General features: G+C 36.1%; 1 protein-coding gene across 4 annotated transcripts; it reads right to left on the bottom strand.

Moving 5' to 3' along the window:
- Nucleotides 1-1,927: 1,927 nt before the first annotated feature.
- LOC308704044 (angiopoietin-1-like) lies at nucleotides 1,928-19,728 on the bottom strand. Of its 4 annotated transcripts, none has more exons than XM_081388110.1 (10): nucleotides 19,082-19,728; nucleotides 11,507-11,662; nucleotides 11,173-11,294; nucleotides 10,837-11,069; nucleotides 9,705-9,832; nucleotides 5,892-5,993; nucleotides 5,016-5,182; nucleotides 3,849-3,979; nucleotides 2,556-2,758; nucleotides 1,937-2,383 (listed from the first exon to the last, which is right to left on the bottom strand). In XM_081388110.1, exons 1-9 carry the CDS (start codon nucleotides 19,460-19,462, stop codon nucleotides 2,598-2,600), a joined length of 1,581 nt encoding a protein of 526 aa, XP_081244236.1. In that variant the 5' UTR covers nucleotides 19,463-19,728; the 3' UTR covers nucleotides 1,937-2,383; nucleotides 2,556-2,597. The 4 variants fall into 4 exon arrangements, with proteins under 4 accessions (XP_081244235.1, XP_081244237.1, XP_081244236.1 ...); XM_081388108.1 differs by having other exon boundaries at nucleotides 9,705-9,835; nucleotides 19,082-19,631; XM_081388109.1 differs by having other exon boundaries at nucleotides 1,928-2,758.
- Nucleotides 19,729-20,518: the final 790 nt, after the last annotated feature.

Here is a 20,518-nt window from a genome sequence, read left to right as displayed (position 1 = left end):
TCTGTACATGCTACCCTTAGGAGATATCATTAGGAAACATGGCATTAGCTTTCACTGTTATGCCGATGATACTCAGCTCTATATTTCTTCAAAACCTAACGAAACTTATCAATTCACAAAATTAACGGAATGCATAGCGGATATAAAAAATTGGATGACTTGTAATTTCCTACTTCTAAATTCTGAAAAAACAGAGTTTCTAATTATTGGACAAAAAACTTCCTCACGTAATAATCTAGAATACTGTCTAACACTTGATGGCTGCTCTGTTAAGTCTTTGTCGTCGGTTATGAACCTGGGTGTGCTCTTTGATACCAATCTTTCATTTGAAAGTCACGTGTCTAGTATCTGTAAAACTGCATTTTTCCATCTTAAAAATATATCTAAATTACGCCATATGCTCTCATTGACAAATGCGGAACAATTAGTTCATGCGTTCATGACCTCAAGGCTAGATTATTGTAATGCTCTACTAGGTGGTTGCCCTGCACGCTTAATAAACAAACTACAGCTGGTTCAAAACGCAGCAGCTCGAGTTCTTACCAGAACCAGGAAGTATGACCATATTAGCCCAGTTGTGTCAAAACTGCATTGGCTCCCTATTAAACATCGCATAAATTTTAAAATATTGCTGATTACTTACAAAGCACTGAATGGTTTAGCTCCGCAGTACTTGAGCGAGCTCTTAACGCATTATAGTCCTTCACGTCTATTGCGATCTCAAAATTCCGGCCAGTTGATTATACCTAGAATATCAAAATCGACTGCTGGCGGTAGATCCTTTTCCTATTTAGCACCAAAACTCTGGAACAGTCTTCCTACCATTGTCCGGGAAGCAGACACACTCTGTCAGTTCAAAGCCAGATTAAAGACACATCTCTTTGACCTAGCATTCACATAATACATTATAGACTTCTATAATTTAATGTTATGCTGCATAGATTAGGTCAGCCGGAACCGGGAACACTTCCCAAAAATCCTGATGTCCTCGTTACATCATGAGAAGAATGTCATCTACGCTAATTTTAGTGTCTGTGTTTATCCCAAGGTTTTTCCTGCAGCCTGCCGGATCCAGGCCATATCCAGATCTGACGAAGGACCTTCACCTGGACCGATGACAACGCAGTGCTGAAGTGCCAACTAGTCTCTCCCTATGGAGGATCCCACTACCACTCTACAGATAAGGCGTTGTCGGGAAAATTCGTCTCGCGGTCCTACCCCAAAGCAACAAATAAAATAAAATTCCTTATCAAAATTTATAAGGAAAGACAAGTATTTTGTTTAGGCTTGGCTTGTAGGGAATTCCAAACCTGCGTATATTCAAACCCACATAACTATAGAACCCATTCTAAATGCGCATGTGAACGCCATCAGCGTTTCTCACAGGTTCGCGTTTAAAGTCTGTGTAGAGAGAATGGTGTTGTCTTAGCGGCCCCTAATTTAATAACAAATGATCATTGCGACGGAACCAAATCAATTAAAACTAACTTTAGATGGAAATAACTTAGCTCTGCTGTAAAGCCGAAACAATCTCTGTTACCTTAAATTATACGCTTATCTCTGTAAAGCTGCTTTGAGACAATCTACATTGTTAAAAGCGCTATATAAATGAAGATGACTTGACTTGACTTGACTTGACTATTCCATATATGATCATATATATTTTCAAATCCAAAATATTTTCAAAATGTTTTTCGTTTTATTCTACCATTTGGAAAATAAAAATAACTTGAGCAACTCTTTGTTTTTTCAAGATGCTCAGATTTAGATGAACTCTCATGAACTTTAATGATTTTGGGTATTATTTAAAAGTTACAGTTTAATTCTATGGATAAACAGCTTTGGCATTTTGATAACTTTATTTGTGCTATACAAGTAAATATATTCTCTTATCTCATCAAATCAGAAAATGAAATAAAACAACATGGCCTGTTTTGTCAACTGTTTATTCAAATCATATTTGTAATGTTTTGAATTAGAAGTTACAAATTATACCATCAAATCTTTCACAACAGTTTACAGCAGCTTTTACTGCACACAGATCATCCTGTAGTATTCTGCTTCTAGCAACGCTACACACAGTTTACTGTTCATAACTCAATTGTTTTCCCAACATGCACATCCATACACAAAATATAACATTTTCTTTTATAGACATTGTATATATGACAAAACTGCCATCAAGGCTATGCAATTCAACCTCAGAAATGATTCCAGAAACAATACTTATCACTAAGTCATGCATAAACAATTTTTATCATGCATTTTCCATTTATTGTTTTTATTGTTTTCCATTTATTGTGTTTATTCTTCTTTTCTGATTGTGGCAAAATAAAAATGTACTTTAGAAACAAATTAATAAATTTGCTGAAAGTTGATGACACTGGTAGGTCAAGTCCTCAGTGGAGAGTTCCAGCAAATAATAGACACAAAGAACACAATGTAAAAAATGAGGAAAAGCAAGAAACAAATAGTTTGACGTCATTTCCCACGTAGTTGTGGTTAAAATATTTAACTGGTTACACAGCACAAGGTCATTCATTGTGAGAAAATACCTGAAGAAATCTGAGATTTAAAGATGACAGAGGATCGATGTCTCAAAAATGTAATGGGCGAATCATCATGGTGGTGGCACGTAAGGAGTAGTTGGGGCCTTTAAAGTAGTGCCACTTGATGCCATCAAGTTTGCCAGAATTTTGCCCAGAATTGTAGTACATACCGTTGAGGTTTGATGGGCCACAGGCATCAAACCACCAGCCTTCAGAAGAACAGAGAAATTAGAGACGTCATGGATGGATGGATGGATGGATGGATGGATGGATGGATGGAATGATACTGAACTCTGAAGCCCTTACAGCTGTATCTCTCTACTGGTCTACAATTGTTCACATTGTGTCTTAGAGGTTAAACCTGCTTGCTACTTGTAGGGTTTATAACACTTCAAAGAACTTAGACAGAGCCTTATGTGTCCATCTGCAAGATAAAACTAGGGTAGGACAAAAAAAGTATATATTTTAATTTAGAAAATACATCATTTTTTAGCATGGATCATAAATTTAAATCTATAGAAGAAATATAATATCCTACATCTTAATCTAAAACACATTTGAATATTTTACAGTGTTTATTATAAACACTTTGCACATCCCTGTTAAAACAGCTCTCTGTGTGTGTGTGTGTGTGTGTGTGTGTGTGTGTGTGTGCGTGTGTGTGTGTGTGTGTGTGTGTGCGCGCGTGTGTGTACGTGCACGTGTGCACGTGTGTGTACGTGCATGTGTGTCTGTGTGCGTGTGTGCGTGTGTGTAGTGTAAAAACAAATATAAATCATATCAGAACTTTTGCACTTTTAATGTAAAAATTGCAACCTATGCAATGCCACTGAAAACCTGACACATTTCAGAGAAAAATAAAAACTTACAGGGTGTGCACACCCTTTTATAATTGGATATGTAGCTGTGTTCAGAATTAACTAAACATCAAGCTCATGTGAAATAGTGCACATCTGTCCTCACCTGATGTGTCTCTCATTAACTCCAAATAAATCTCTGCTGTTCTTATAAGATTGTCAGATCTCTTCTCAGTTAAATGCTACTAAAAGTCCACAAAGAGCTTGCAAAGCATCAATTGTATCTCATTGTTCATGATTGTTGAAAAGGGTTGCTCAGGTGAGGGTTACAAAAACATACCAAAGTATGTAGTAGAAATACCATGAGACACAATAAACAAAGAAAACTGGTTAGGGAGACTGTCAAGATGATTACAGGAACATTAGAAGAGTTGCAGCTTTTTTTGGCAAGTACTTTTTGCTCCCTACATGATCTCTACACCACTGCTATCGCGCTGCTTACCGCCTGTGAGCATGAGTGCACACTTGCAGACGCAGTTGTCGTTATCCATGTCTTTTGTGCTAAAGTCTGCCCCATTTATCACCAAACTGCTATGCCTTCCAGCTGTACCACTGTAGCTCTTCAGGAATAACCTAAAAGAGAAAGACAGATCGTGAATAAGAGAGTATAAATGTAATGGTGGCTGTTTTAGTAAAAACAGGACAATGGATCCAAATACAGCAGACGGTTTATTTAAACAAGACAATAAAGTAAATCCAGGCCAGAACAAAAAAATCGAAACAACAGGAACTAAAACAAATGCATGCACACATACACAGTACATCCACATTGAACAACACCAGACAAAGAACAAGAGAAACACTGCAGATCGTGACAATAATAGAAAGTATTACTGCATCCTGTTTCTTTATTTATTGATTTATGTATTTATTTGTTTGTTTGTTTATTGTTACACTTTACAACAGGGTTCAATTCATTAACATTAGTTCATTCACCAGGTATCATGAGCAAACCATAAACAATGCTTGGTTAATGCTTGGCTAATGTTAATTTATAATTGTAATATATTTTTACTGAAATATTATACTGTATAAATTAAAATAGTTAATTTATTAAAAACTAGCATGGATGGATTACAAAGAAAAATGGTATATTTATAAATTAACATGAACCTAGATGAATAAATGCTGTCAGTATCAGTTATTTGTTAGTTCATGGTAGTTATGCACAGCAAACAGCACCATTGTAAGACAGCATGTCAAGTTGAAACATGTCCAGTTTATGGGTTAAGTTAAAATAGTTCAGTGGAGCACAGTCAATAGAATAGAAGCCGACTCATCTTCAAAAAGTTGGTGCTCATGTCATGAGCTGCTACAAAACAATGGTATACAGAGATGTCTGACTGATGCAGACAAATTGTGAAAATGTATTGTGTAAACAGCACCATAAAGAGACAAATTAACTGTTCATAATCTCTCAAAATTGATGATAAATAAACAACACTAAAGCCAAACTGAATGTATGAATGTTTGTTCTCTGTGAAAAGGGTGTGAGTGAGTTTGATCAAGCAGCACAAAGCTATGCACTATGGGGTTTTAATACTATTTTAAAAATAGTTGGATACTTAAAGTTTGTCATGATTGAGTTTTAATACATTTATTTCTCTACCTGTAGTTTTGCTTCTCACTCCCAAGGTAAAACTTGTCGTACTGGGAGAAGGCCAGTTTGTCATCCCAGTCTGTCAACTCCAGTCTAAGAGTGTACTGCCTCTGATTGGTCAACTGGTACACCAACTCATTTCCCAACCAATGTTCTCCAGTCAGACTCCCAAAGCCCTGAAATACACAAACACACACATTTGTTTGATTGTAGAAATTTTCTATTGACTTCTACCGTTTAAACACAATTTTATGACAATTTGTGTACATTTAGAATTTTCTTTACAATTCAGCAAATCAATGAATTGCAGGTATGTTTTTGTAAGATCTGCTTACACTTACAGTATTAGGTTTAGGAGCCAAGCTTCATGGTGACGCTTTACCTACAAATAGTGTCAATAACTTTTCACACAAGTTACATTATATGAAATCGCCATGTCAAACAATATTTTTTAACGGTCATGAGATGTTTTAGATGTTTTTACATTGAGCTAATATTTTCTATTCCCTAAATGTTTCAGCATTTTTACATTTTCATTATTATTTGCTATTATATGCTCACACTACAGGCAAATCATGTCCTCTCAATGAGTCAAATCAAGATGGCAACTGCTGCCTCTTTGCGTGTGCCAGACCAGTCACTTCTGGGAGTTATGCCAGGCCTCGATCAGCACTGCTAATAAGTACAAACTTATGATTTGTCCTTGCACATGCTGAACTGCACTGCTGGCTTGCTTTGTTCAAAAATGATGTTCCTTAATATTTTTAATAAGGCCTCGTTCGTAGTTTCATTCAGAGTAATAGACCTAGAATCCAAGAACATTTATTGCCATTTCATATGTGTCTTGATAAATTATTTGTTTCACTCCGTAGGACTGCATTTTACCATCTTATACTCTTTCCAGGTTCTGTGGAAGTCAAGTGTTCCATCTTTCCTCGATTGTATGATGGTCCAGCCCCCACCAGCACTATCCATGTTGCAATAAACCTAGTAGGATGAGATATAACAGGATAAGACATCAGCTTCTAGTATTTATCTTCTACTCCTCAAATTCAGAGATTTTATCTCCATAATTTAGAACAGTGCATAAAAACCTGAGAGTAAGCATAAAAATTTATGTTTTTTAAGGAAGATTGTGCTTTGAGTGGAAAATGATCGTTTGTACACTTACAATGTAAAAAAAAAAAAGTTAAATTTAATGTGGTCAAAAAATGCATTTCAAATTACAGACTTTTGAATTAACTTAAATGTAACTAATTTTAGCTGGTTGAAATTTTTTATAGTATATCACTCTTTCACTAATATGGGCACTGACCAGGTCAAATGTAATAATGGGCATGCCAATGACCGCATTTGAGCTCAGAAATAAGTTACGAGGCCAGTGCAGGTAGTGTAAGTTCTGGAGTGCAGCATTTACCCAGCTGTTACTCTGAGAGTTCAGCCAAGAGTATTTCCAGCTCTTGCTCTTCCTGAGCCAGTCAATACCTATTCCAGTGTAAAGTACTCTGGCACATAGATATACTGTAGGCTGATTACTCCAGAAAAACAAACAAACACAACATTTCTGGTTTATGTGTATGACCATGACTTCTTTCAGTGTGTCACCCATGGTTTAATTGGAGTGTATGCTCTACAATTTAAAAGTATTGCAAAACTCAACAGCCATGGGCAGATACAACTTTTTCTAGTATTTTAGACATAAAAGGAAGATTTGAAATGGGTCTATAATTTGCTAGATTATGTGGGTCTAATTGTGGTTACTTAATGAGAGGTTTTATAACTGCCAGTTTAAATGTTCTTGGAACATGACCTAAAGATAAAGATGAGTTAATAATATTGAGGAGAGGCTCTTCCACTATAGGTAACACTTCTTTCAGTAGTTTAGTGGGTATAGGATCTAATAAACATGTTGTTGTTTTAGATGAGGTGATACGTTTATTTAACTCTTTTTGTTCTATAGTTGTAAAGCACAGTAATTGTTCTTGCGGGGTGATAATTGAGGCTGAATTATAAGGCACGATTGTGGTTCTGATGTTTTCTATTTTCTCAGTGAAGAACTTCATGAAATCATTACTACTAAACTGTAACGGAATATTTTGTTCAGGTGACATCTGTTTATTTGTTAGTCTAGCCACGGTGTTAAATAAAAACCTAGGATTGTTTTGGTTGTTTTCTATTAGTTTGCGGAGGTGCTCAGCCCTGGCCGCTTTTAGGGCCTTTTTATAACGTGACATACTGTCTTTCCATGCGATTCTAAAGACCTCTAAATTAGTTTGTTTCCATTTACGCTCTAAATTACGTGTTTCTCTCTTTAGAACACGCGTAGTATTGTTGTACCATGGTGCTTTACTTTTCTCTCTGACCTTTTTTAATCTAATGGGTGCAACAATATCCAGTTTTCCAGAGAGAATGGTGCTCATAGTGCTAGTTAATTCCTCTTGTTCATCTGTTTGTTTGGGTTCACTGAGCAGCTGAGATAGATCATATAAGCAATTTGAAAAATTATCTATGGTGGATGGAAGGATTGTTCTGCCTGATCGGTAACGAGGCGCAGCATGATGTATTACAGGAGTAATGCAAAAGTAAAAAGAATACTTTTTATGCATTTCTTTTTAATGAGTAAAAAGAAATTCATAGCAAACTAAAAATGTACATGGCAGAACTTTATTTTACAGTGTACCTGTTACACATCTTGTACATGCTATAACAACAGTAAATTATTCATAATTACAAGCAAATAACATTAAACCAAACGTTAAGCCTAATTATATAGTAAATTCATTAACTAATATTATTCAATACTTATTTGTATAATTACACTGAAACTTGGGCACCTTAAAATAAAGTGTAACCACTTACACTTTAAAACAGAGATGACATAAGTTAGGTTAGTATCTTGATGTTGGTTTAAATAAAGATGGAGTGTATAATTTCTGTGTCACTAGTTACAGGACCAAACAGAAATTCAAAAATAATGACTTTCAAACAAGGTACACAAACACTACCCCGCCCCCACCTGTCATTGGTCGATCAAAAAGATAGTCCTGCCCCAAATTTATGCCAACTCATCCCATTGCCATTGTTGCTATGTCATACTGCTCAAACAAATAGTAATTCTAAACCCAAACTCATGAGAAAAGTGACTAGGAGTTGCCATTTTGATTTTTAGGGGGGAAAGCATGAAGGTCAAACCCTAACATCTAAATCTAACTCTCAGTGGGATGTAAGCAGGTCATACGAAAATATATGAATGAGTTTCATACAAATTCACCAACTCTCATTGCCATAAGAGTAGGGGTGGGGGAAAAAATCGATTCTTAGATGAATCGCGATTCGGGACGTGGACGATTCTGAATCGATTCACAAATGTCAAAAATCGATTTTCTAAAAAAAAAAAAAAAAAAATTCTAATAACGTAACATTGACGGAACGCAAAAGGCGGAACTCTGAAGCGGACGTGCACGTGCGCGGACAGTCTGTGGCGTGCACATAACAGAGACGCGCACATAACGGACGCATGATGGCTGAGCGCCAAATGTGCAATGCCTGTCACAAAAAGTTACATTTTGACTGTAAGTTACTCTCTGCAGATGTTCATTCACTTTCTTTGTATAAGCTGTTTTTGATTGTGGTATACAGCAAACATTTCAAGTCATAACTCTTTATTATTTAGTTGTGTAGCCTACTATAAGTCAAGAGCGACTTTGTATGTTAGCCTACTAATTATTCAGAATATGCATAAGTCCACAAGCATTATTTGTTATGATAGCTTCTGGTACATAATTCTATATTTTTTAACGAAAACTGTTTGTGAATTTGCTACAGCAAAATGTTTTTTTTTTTTTGTATGAAGGATTATATTGTTCATTGGAAATAACAAGAGGATGTTGGTTAGAAGTCTATTATTAAATGCTGCTACTATGCTAGAGATTCAGAATATGTTGAAGTTTGTATTAATTTACTACAAGTATGCTGCTAGTACAAGTACACATTTATTTTCCTGTTGGTTCTCAGCAATGTTGGGACATATGCTGGCAAATGTAACCTTACAGTTGACTTGCCAAATCACTTCCATTTGTTTTATTAATAAAATTAATATAGGAAGTATTGGAAGTAAGTTCGTTATGGGTCATCATAAATACTTTGCTTTAAAAGTACCAAGTAAAAACATTTTTTCAATGTTTTTGATAAAAGGCACTTCCCTGAGAATTGAACTTAATAAATGTGAAAAAGACACTTTAATGTCTGTCATTATGTTTGTCATTCTGTATAGCAAAGCAGATGAGAGTAGATCATGATCAGAAACCTGATTAGAAATCATTATAAATAAAATCGAATTGTTTTGAATCGAAAATCTTTTTGAATCGAAAATCGATTTTGAATCGAATCGTGGCCTCAAGAATCGGAATCGAATCGAATCGTGAGATGGTAAAAGATTCCCACCCCTACATAAGAGTGTGTTGGTAATTGAAAGTACCACATAAAAAAGTGTTGGCTAAATAAATGGCTTATTTATAGTTGTCTCTGCACATTAAGGTAGGAGAAACTATTTTAGAACTAAAAGAAATACTCAGTTTACCTTAGAAGGGGGAAAAAAGTGCTGTATAGGTACACTTCCACCATAACACAACACATGACAAATGCAACACTATTGGCCTCACTACTGTAGCTGTGTTATCAGATCCCATTTAGACTGACCTTATGCATGTCTTGCATGCTAATGTAGATGGTGTAAATTCCACTCCTGTTAAATCCAGCCCTGAAGAGTTCGGCACAGTCTCTGTATTTTATCATATCATCCATTTGTTTGGAAACATTTGGACTCACTGCTTCAAACAAGCATGGATAAAAAAAAAATTAAAGAATGTGTTAAAATTTTGCAGAAAGAGAGATAACAAATGAGTTTGTAAATAGGCAAGCTAACTAAACACAAATAACTGTCGTCATAGTCTTATGGATATTAAAATTAGATGTTTGCTCAATTCAGTGTTGGGCTACCAACTGAATCTTAAAAGCCTTAAGTGAATGAACAAATCTCTCTCTATATGATTTGCTCTAACTGCTCAGTCTCCTATGTCAGTGCATGGAGGCTGAAGAGGGACGTGAGAACTGTGAGACTCTGTGACTTTTCACACAGTGTTTCAGATCCAAGTAAAACTTGGCAGCAAAAGAGGTTATTCATGGTCTGCAAGAACCCTGATGTGGGCCAGTCAGACATGAAGTCTACGTGATGTAAAGCAGACAGGTTTAAAGAAATTAAGTATGAGCTGTGACAAAACTGTCAGTGCAAAACAATACTGAGTGTTTGTGATCTCACGAATGTTCTTCTGAAAATATAGACTATGGATTAGGGGTTAATTCACACTAGTGCTTATATTTGAACAGGGTAGATGGTGGTGTATATACAATTCCATTAGATAATAAATGAAATATGACAATGACACAGTGAAAATTTATAAGGCTGATTCTTATAAGATATTAACATAAGTTCCTGAGTATACATTCATTTTGTAGCATTTTGGTAGAATATTTTTAAACGATAGCATGGAGTCCTGCACATGACATGCAGAAAATAAAAATAGAATTCATTCACACGATTTAATTTGTGGCCATGTTGTACAAATTCGTTCTCTTTTTTAGATAAGTTGTGGCCACGTTGTACTGATTTGTTCCCTAATTTTAGTTCCCTTGGCCACGTGGCTACAATGTGGCTAAATTAAAACAAGGGAACAGTTGTGGAAACAAATTCTAAAAATAATGGCCATGCTATCTTGTTTATTTCCCCTGAATGTCATGAGCAGTACACAATTTGTTTCTCCAATTTGTGTACCTTTGTTCTTGGAGCACAGTTTCAACAGATCATTGATGGTACTATACATTTGTAGTTGCTCTCGGTAGAGGGCGCTGTTGTTTGTGACGACCTGCTCTAGATTGAGCTCCAAGCTCTGTATTGAAGAGCTCTGGGATGCCAGGAGTCTCTGAAGCTCTGTCCACTCACCCTTTATCCAACCCAGTTCTGCATGGTGACGTGCCTCCATGTTAAGAATACGCTGCTCTAGAGTACTGAACACAGACATAGACATGAATAGGACAGAGTTGCATTTGACAGTTACCAGAAAACAAAAAAAAAATTACAAAGTAGAAAAGTAGTGTCAGTGAAAAATACCCTGTTTTGTCCCAGAGCTGGTTGATCTCACTGGTTTGCCAGAGGAGTTTGTTCTCAAGTTTGTTGGAGGACAGAGCGTTTTCCAGTGACTGAATCTCAAGTCGAGTAGTCTGATTGAAAACCTGTCATATATATATAATGAAATACCGCATTTGATGTGTTTTAATGACACTTTTCAGTTTCATAAATCCCTGTGGCCATCAATGCACTGTAAAAAAACACTGTGGTGTTTCTTATTACTGTATGTAAACTCATGAATTCCCAAGAATACTTATTTGCCAATATTAGCATGTTTTGATGAATGTTTTTGGACATTTTGGATATGCATTCACACCTGTGTCTCCGTGTCTGTTAGTCTCCTGATGTGTTGGGTGGACTGGGAAAGTAGCTTGGTGCCAAGACTCAGCATGGTTGTCATTTCATTATGTAGAGCAATATTCTGCAGGTGTGTTGTGTCTTTTGTCAGACTGTCCTTTACAAAGACCTCAATCTATATGCAAACACACATATGCAAAGAGAGAGAATGAATAGGAGCATACATTATTCATTGTGGTCTTTATATATGGTCACATATATTATATCTAAATACTTGCAGCTGTGCTTTTGGGGGCAACTGTATGATATTGAATCAGCCTAGTATTGAGCAGCTACACACTCTGAATAAGACTGTATTTATTATATTTTACAGTCAATTTTCTCAGTTTAAAGTGTGGGAACCAGATAGAAAAAACAATGAGGAATCCTAATCGTAAATCCTCAAACACCTAGAGTATCATTAGTAATGTCTTTTTGTGAAATGTTTTTTTTTAAATATGAGGCACTCTACCACATTTTTGAGAGGGAATGGGGATAAATGCTCTATTGAACAACAAATATTTATCTATAAACTCCAGTTAAAATAACAAAACATCTGCGAGAGTCTATTTGGACAAAATAGACTAAGTCTATTTGGAATCCCACGTTGGTGATATAATAGAGATGTGTTTGTTAGCTCTGGCAACCTCGTGCATGAAAACTAAGCTTTGTGCAGTTGTGCTTATGCAGATAGTTCAACAACATGATGAAATGTGTTCAGCTGGATCACTTATATGAAGGAAGTATAGTCCATTTTTGACTGTCTTGGCATTTCAATTTATCCCAAAAGTTCTAAATGGGTCAATGACTTGAATCCACATCTTCTGAAAAGCATGATTTTAATTTCTTTATAAAAACTAAACATACCAGGAAAAAGCAGGTCATGATTTCACAGAGAGGAACCCTGAAGACCCACATGAACGTGTTTCAATGTCAGCAAGTCTCTTACAATATAAAATAATTTGACCTTTTTATGACAAGGCAAGGCTAGTACAATGTTTGTGGTTCAACTGATGATAAAAACTGACATTATTAAAATTATCTTCAAAAACGTTTGAAATTAGTGTACCGGCACTTGTTATTACTTTGTACTTGATGGTAACTTCACAAGACATTTTAGAGTTAAATGAATGAAATTGGAAAATGGTATAAAGGCTTTTGAAAACCAAAAGTAACCAACATGAATACACTTCTAAGATCTTTTCACATGTTAGCATGGCTAAGTTCAATCATTTTTGATCTGACACTTTAGCTGCGTCTCAATTCAGTGGCTAAATGCTTCGAAGGCTGCATGACCAGAGTGCCTCGACGAAGACTGTGCCAATTTGAAGACTCCTTCGAATGTGGCCAACAAATGTGTCTTTCTTTCCCTGGGCCCTAAATAGAACTTGTGGATCCCTGTAAAAACAACTGTTTATATTTTAGTTTTCGAGAGAGAAAATGCTGGATTACACTTTTAAATGTAAGTATTGGGTTTCAACTTACTCAAATATCTAACTATATTAAAAAATCTTTAAAGCTGTTCAAATATTGACTTACATCTTACAAGATGCAACTTTATAGATAGTTTATACTCTTTATGATGTACATAAATGGACCGGGGCAAACCTATTTAGACAGGTTGTGAACCAGACAAAGCAGGGTTCACAACTATTAATACTATTACAGTTCACTATTACTCTCTCAAACCACTCTCTACTTAACCATAAGTCTCACACTTCTGCTATGTTTGTAGTTTTTTAACACTTTTTATTAGTGTTTGTAGTTCTAATTAAATCCTGTGTAATCCTGTTGCCCATCCTGTATTGAAACTGAAAACCCCTCAGTTTCATCAGTTTATGGTCAGTTATTGTCTTTATGCAAAGTTGTTTATGCTGTGTTGTTCTTGTCACAGTATGGTGGCTGTAGTAAGTGCACAATCACAAAGGAGATCACACAAAGGAGTCCTTTAATAAATTCAACAAGGAACACATAGGAGAATCATAAGAAATAAAGCTCAGAAAACAATTAAGTCTAACATAAACGATACTGAACACCAAACAGAAAGAACTCCAGGCTTAAAGGTGCTGTATGTAACTTTTTTACTCTACTAAAGAATAAAAATACCATAATATGTTTGCAGATATTTACGAAACATGCTAAGTTCACATACTTGTTTCTCTGAAAAATACTTCTACAGCCAGTTATTTTACTTATTATTTTACACGTTCATGTTTTTGTTTTGGATGTGTGATCTCACCCACTGCCAGTTCACCCAATAGTATTTCGACACCCCGGGATGCCAGTTGGCAGGAAACACAGCGTATCGCAGCCTTGGAAACGAGCAAACAAACTAGGTAAGAGATTGCAGATTCTACACAACCTAAAAAGCCTCGGTATCCATCTAAAAATCTCTATGAACGAGAGCATATTAAAACGCGGATAAATCAACTCATCAACGTAAGTCTCCTCTGCTTTCATTGTCAATTGCGCTCGTTCCTGTTGCGTGTCCTCAAACTGGCATCCCACATGAGCGTCGAGTCTGAGGAGGAGGGGTCGGGGGAAACAACAATCTCCTATTTTGAATTTGGACTGCAGTACCTATTTGGACCACTAGCTGTCATTCTTACAGACAGCACCTTTAAATACACTGGGAGAGTAATCAACTGAACAGAAACAGGTAAAAAAAAAAAAAAAAGAAAAGAACTAGGGAAAACAGACAGGCAAAAGTTAAAACAAAACCAAAACTCAACGGTTCTCTTGTCTGGCTGTCTAATTCTCTGATTTGTTTGGAATACATACTGCTACTTTTATACTCTCCCTTCATCTTCTGAACACTGCACCATTGCAGATGATTTAAATTAGATTTTAAAAAGCATTTTAAATAGACTTAAAAAGAACTGTGATCACTCTTTTAATTGACCCAGATGAGGGTCAGTTCATGCATGCCAGTCAAACTTTTTTTTTTATGAATCTTGCGTTGTGTACACTGTAGGGACAGAAAAGGTGCAATTCAATATACTAAAAGCATTTTTAGCGCAATTTTCCACCGGACTCATGATTTCTGTTCTGTCTGTGCGCACCAATCTTGCACTTCTATCTACTCCTCAACCAGACCACCTAGAGACTTCGAGTTTTCGGCATTATGTTAAGGAAGGTCTAATCTCGGGAATGCACAAAAAAAATCCAGGAAAAGATTTACTATCTCTTAGTGTTGTGATCCCATGACGTCAGAAAATTGCGCTAAAACACTCACTGATTTTTTATTACTTGTTTCTTTCCATGGCTGAATGCTTGATTTTGTGCGCCTGCTAGTAAACACTTATTAGTTACAAACTAAGCATATTTACAAATGCAATGATATTATGACGCTTCTGCTTACTGTTAGTCTTCCATCACAAAGATAATTTGAACACATCCCACAGAGTACAGCTACAGTTCTGGTACATTCTCTGGGTTCCTTATCAGCACTTTATACAGTGTTTACAGGAAGAGATATTTTCAGCTGCTCTCAGTGAGATGGAGTCCAAGATGTATAAATACTCACTGCATTGAAGTGATAGCTTTATGTCCTCTGGGCCTGGAGTGTATAACACTCAGCTGAAGTGTTGTAACAGGATGTGTTTATCTAGTGCCCTGCATCCTAAGATTGTTCTAGCTGGACCAAATAGCCACAGGCAGAGATTAAACAGGTCTCAATCTTCTTTCAGAGCATATCGGTGGTTAGAGAGCAGGGGCTGTGGTTTGCAGATGGTGAGGACAAGGACACTTTTCAATGGGTCAAGATAATGCAGACTCACTCAGATGCATTAGTGTATCATCTGAGGTAAATCATCTCAAATTATGTATTTGTTTGATAGAGTTCTGAAGTGGAAATGATGCTGATGGAAATGACATTTTAAAGATTTCTGCAATACAATTTGTTACTCCTTTGTCTTGCATAATTTGACAAAAGCACAGCTTGATGTTGAATGATCCACATTAAAAAAGGCACTGGTAGATGCTATTTACACTATGTATTTCTTTGCACTATGCTATTTGCACTATACAGTATAAATTTGATTGGAGCGAAATTGATTTGATAGAAATTATGCCACAACTTTGAGTAAAATTTTTGTTTTTTTAATTATTGTATTATTATTTCTAGAATTTTTTGCAATGGTTAAGATGAGTAAACAATAATTAAGTTTTATAGTGGGTTTTCATAGATTATGGCTTAAAGTCTCAGTCTCAGACAAAGGTAAAACACTAAAATCTAGAAATAAAGGGCATTTAAAAAAAAACTAAATAAATGTATCCATATCACGTCTTAATGTAATCATAATATACCAAAAAGAAAGAAAAATCTGTTCGCTTTAATAAAATCAACTCCCAAAATTTAAGAAACAACCTGGGGGGAAAAACGGCATTAAACTGTAATAAAGTGCATTGATCAAAGCATCACAAAATAAAAATCCTATGGCATGACAGGTGGATTTGGATTTTTTTGGAGACCAAAAATATATACACATGTAGGCATACAATGGCAGTTTGAATGTTTATTTTCATTTTTTTCCATTAATCATCAGTCATTAGTCTGAAAAGACCTATATTTAAAAAAATATACATATAAATCTGGGCATTTGCTGTGGTTTTTCAATCTTCAGTTCTCTGATTTTACGTAGAACATACAGTAGTCCCTAGGGGATAGCATTCACCACTAGGTTCGGCTCACTGGGATTTGAAATTGGGGACAGAGTGTGTTTTCTTAGGGACGGATCATGTCTCCCCCATCAGCCCAGAAACACACAACCCTTCCCATTGGGGCGCCTACTCATTAGAGAAAGCTCTGACAAAGCACTTGACCGATAGGAATGCATAAAATCAATTTTGAAGGTGTGGAAAGAGCCGTGTCAGTTGGAAATCAAGAGGGAATACAACAGTACAGTTGTGTATACAAGGATGAGAAGCACATTCTCAGTGGTCTCACTGGTCATTGCAAGCAATTTCTGAATTTTTTGTAACATATTTTGAAAGTTTTCTGTGATGGGTAGGTAGTGTTAGTGTTAGGAGACTGATAAATAAAGGATGTTGATAAGCAAACACCAGGGCTAACACAAGTTAGCAACGTTAAAACAGCGCTCCTAAGATGTCAAAATCTGCTTCCTAATCTACAATAGAACAAATTTCTTAGTCTTACTGATCCATGAAACTTCACTAAGACCAACCCGAACTCATGAGAAAACGTAATTATTTTCTGTTTGGGTGGATTGGTGGCAAATTCATATGAATTTGTACAAATTAGCATGATGGTCCAGCTCTAAACCTAACCCTCAGTTGGGTGTCCGCAGAAAGTAAAAAAATTATGAATGAGATTGTACCAATTCATGCGAATACCAATTCGCCAAAGAGTAAAATACACTGTAAATTTGACATTAACAGTAAAACAGCTGTGCTTGCCAGAACTTTGCAGATAAAAATGATAGCAACATTTTAAGTTCTATTGAACTTAAATTATCATAAAAAAAGATCATAACATATGTTTCATTGACTGAAATAACCAAATTACTGTCAAATTATGTTTTTTCCCTGAAATTATAAGATTACTTGTTCTTTTTCTACAAAAACTGTACATTTAACAACATTTTACCCTAAAGCTACATAAAATGTCCCTTTTTTTAAAAGCTACACTGTGTAGGATTTTCTTCCATCTAGCAGTGAAATTGTTTATGACTACCAACTGAATATTACTTTCTAGCCCCTCCCATTCCAAGGGCGTTTTAACTCCTACGGTGGCCATATTACTTCAAATCTGAGGGCAGTGGCGAGTAATTTCCCCTCGCATTCGTCACGATAGCACTGAGTGTAAAAAACACGAAAGGTGAAGCTTGAATTTCCAGGTATGTCCCTCTTTGGCTAATATATTTTCAAGATGGAGGCTCAACATGGCTGCCGCCATTCGAGCGACTCGCTCGTATGTATTCTAAATGGCAGATTATACACTTACGAGAATACTTGATTAGTTGGTAGAAGTAATTACACATTAATGAGTACATATCATTTTAAAAGAACAAAGTGTTTTTTGCTAAGAATCAACTTTAATACAGGTTTTCACTATAGGCTAGTAAGGGCATTTTCCGGTAACCAATTAAAAGTCCTTTTACCTTTTTTTTTACAGTGAAGTGAGAGTGTGTTGCACTAGACTGTATTATTGACTGTAAAGCTGTTCCCCAAAGTAATGCTTGGCATTGAGAGACTGCACAGACACAGAAATGATGTATCGTAATGAGCCAAGTGTTTCATTCTTATTTATGAGAGCTCTGCGGTTAAAACCCACTTTATAATGAGCACATATATAGCTAAGATAAATTCATTCCACAACTTTCCACAATTTATTGGTGCATTAAATGTGCTTAAATGAAATGGATGACCAGGGTCCTAGCCATTATTTCAGAAGTGAGGGGAAAATACATGGCTACCAGTTTAGTCTGCCCTTTGTCTAATTGACAGATTTTTTTTTCTCATCTCTTGCTTTTAATTGGTAAGAAATCACATACACCGCTGAATAATAACCACTAATAACTATAATATTTTTCCCTATATTGCCTATACAAACACTTGTGCATTAAGTTTGTACAATTTTCATACAAAATTTTATACAGTGTCAAAAAAATATCACGTTTCTGCAGTATAAGGCAGAAAATATACAGTATAGGTTAGGAAACATTACAATGTTTTTGAATGAATGAATGAATGAATGAATGCTTTTGCTCTCCAAGGCTGCATATATTTAATCAAAAATACAGTAAAAAAACTGTAATATTGTCAAATAGTATTACTGTAAAATGTGATTTATTCCTGTGATCAAAGTTGAATTTTCAGCATCATTGCATCAGTCTTCAGTGTTACGTGATCCTACAGAAAGCATTCTCATAACTGATTTGCTGCTCAAGAAACATTTCTGATTATTATCAATGTTGAAAAAAGTTGCGCTGCTATTTATTGTCCACGTTCCATCTGTAAAAACGTTTCTGCTTTTTATTCAGCTGCTGCTACAGCGAATAGCTGGATGCCTTTGTCCATATAAGGGATTTCCTGGAAGGTCATAAGTTATTTCTTATATGAATACGTTTCGAGTTTTCTGTGAGAGAGATCGCCCTCCGGCTTCGAGTATGAATGAAACACCTTACACTATGTATAATGTGAAGCACATAACATCAGTATTAGCTTGAAACCTGGGGGAACTGTGGTAGAAAATGTGTTAGCGTTCCATAATGTTCAGATCGCCTTGTTTTGGATAAGAATAAAATTACAGCTCATGCAAAGACTATCTTGTCTTTTCGAATTTAAATCTAGATTTATTCACATTGTCCTCTTCATGAACGAATGTATGTTTCATTTCCGTTCCTCCCACCCCACACCTTAGTGCGAAGAGCAAAAGAACCTTTTTACACTAAAAAGAACCGTTTGTGCAATAGAAAGATTACATGAAAGGATCTTCATGAAACAATAGATGCTAATAATGAATCTTTATTTTTAAGAGTGTTTGATCCGTTCACTCTCCTCTCGCAGAACATTAAATGACATGTTGACTTACCTTTTGGAGCCAGCGGGTGTAATTTTGCATGGCAAGCTCCAGGTGTTGGATCCGCTGGTTTAAGTGGCTTTGCTTCCCCTGAGGAGATTCTTTCTGGACACTGTTACCTTCATAATTGTCATCATGTTTTTCTGGCCAGCTACCAGTTCTGCTCTCCTCAGGTTCTGGCAGTATGAAGGTATAGCTACATTCTCCATGCTGAACAGAGTTTAAATGCTGACTGCTTCCACCAGAAACATCTGTTAATTTGTCCACAGGTGAATCTTCAAGGCTTGATGTCCTCACCAGCAATAGAGTCAGATGCAGAAGAACAGTGATCTTCATCTTTATGGCAAAGCAGGTACAGACTGCCAATTCTCCTTTTATGGATTGAATGATCATCTCTAAATAAATGCATTTAGGAAAGGTCCATCTTGAGATACAAAGAAGACATTTTTTCCAGACACTGTGATTCCTGTGAATGAATTTACCATAAATACACCAATCCTCTGTCCTGCTCCAGAACCATAGAACAAGTGATTGCCACCTCTGCCTCCACACTTATGTGTGTGTGTGAGAGAGTGAACAGAAGGTTTTGTAGACTGTGTGTTCAGAAAAGACGGCTGGTCAGTGTGTGTGTTTTAAAGGGGTCTGAGTGTTGTAAGAGTAAACTGCTGGCAGACTGTGAAAGAATGTGAGTGAGAGTATGTGTGTCAGTGTGTGTGTGTGTGTGTGTGTGTGTGTGTGTGTGTGTGTGTACCTGGTATTTCCTATTTTATGGGGACCAAATGGATAGTAATAGCAGTAAATATTGACCTTATAGAGACACTTTTGGTCCCCATGAGAAAAACAGCTTATAAATCATGTTTTGAAAATCTAAAAATTCAGACATTTTTCTGTGATACGTATGTAGGTTTAGGGGTATAGGGTTAGTGTAGCTGGATGGAATATACTGTGGACATAAATAAATATACATAAAATCATTACGTCCATAAAACGTGGAGAACCAACATGTGTGTGTGTCAGAAGCGTGCGGTCCATATAAGCTGTGAATGCTCTGCATACTCAAGCCATTTGTGAACTCGCTGATTAGTATTAACACTATAAATTACTATAAATTCCCTTATTTGAGGAATCATAAAGCGTACATGATAACATTTTGGTAATATGGATGTAACTGTCTGTCATTTATTTATTTGCCTAAACAACGGTAATTTAAATCTGCCAGTTACGGAGGGTTTCAGGTAAGCGGATCCGCTGCAGCTTTGGCGCCTACACTCTGTAGGTTTGTATCATCATCATTGTACCTTGTTCTCATTGGTTTGCTGGCATTTGAAGATTTCATGCGCTGGGAAAGTTGTCCGTGAATCGCTTACCCAAGAGGAAAAAGCTGTTTTATTCGGATATATACGTACAAGGAAAGACTATCACAACATCTGTTTCATGTCAAATTTGAAC

Source organism: Scardinius erythrophthalmus (assembly GCF_964197995.2).
Source record: "Scardinius erythrophthalmus genome assembly, chromosome: 16".
In the NCBI taxonomy this organism is placed as follows: Eukaryota; Metazoa; Chordata; class Actinopteri; order Cypriniformes; family Leuciscidae; genus Scardinius; species Scardinius erythrophthalmus.
This window is presented reverse-complemented; position numbering and strand designations above follow the sequence as displayed.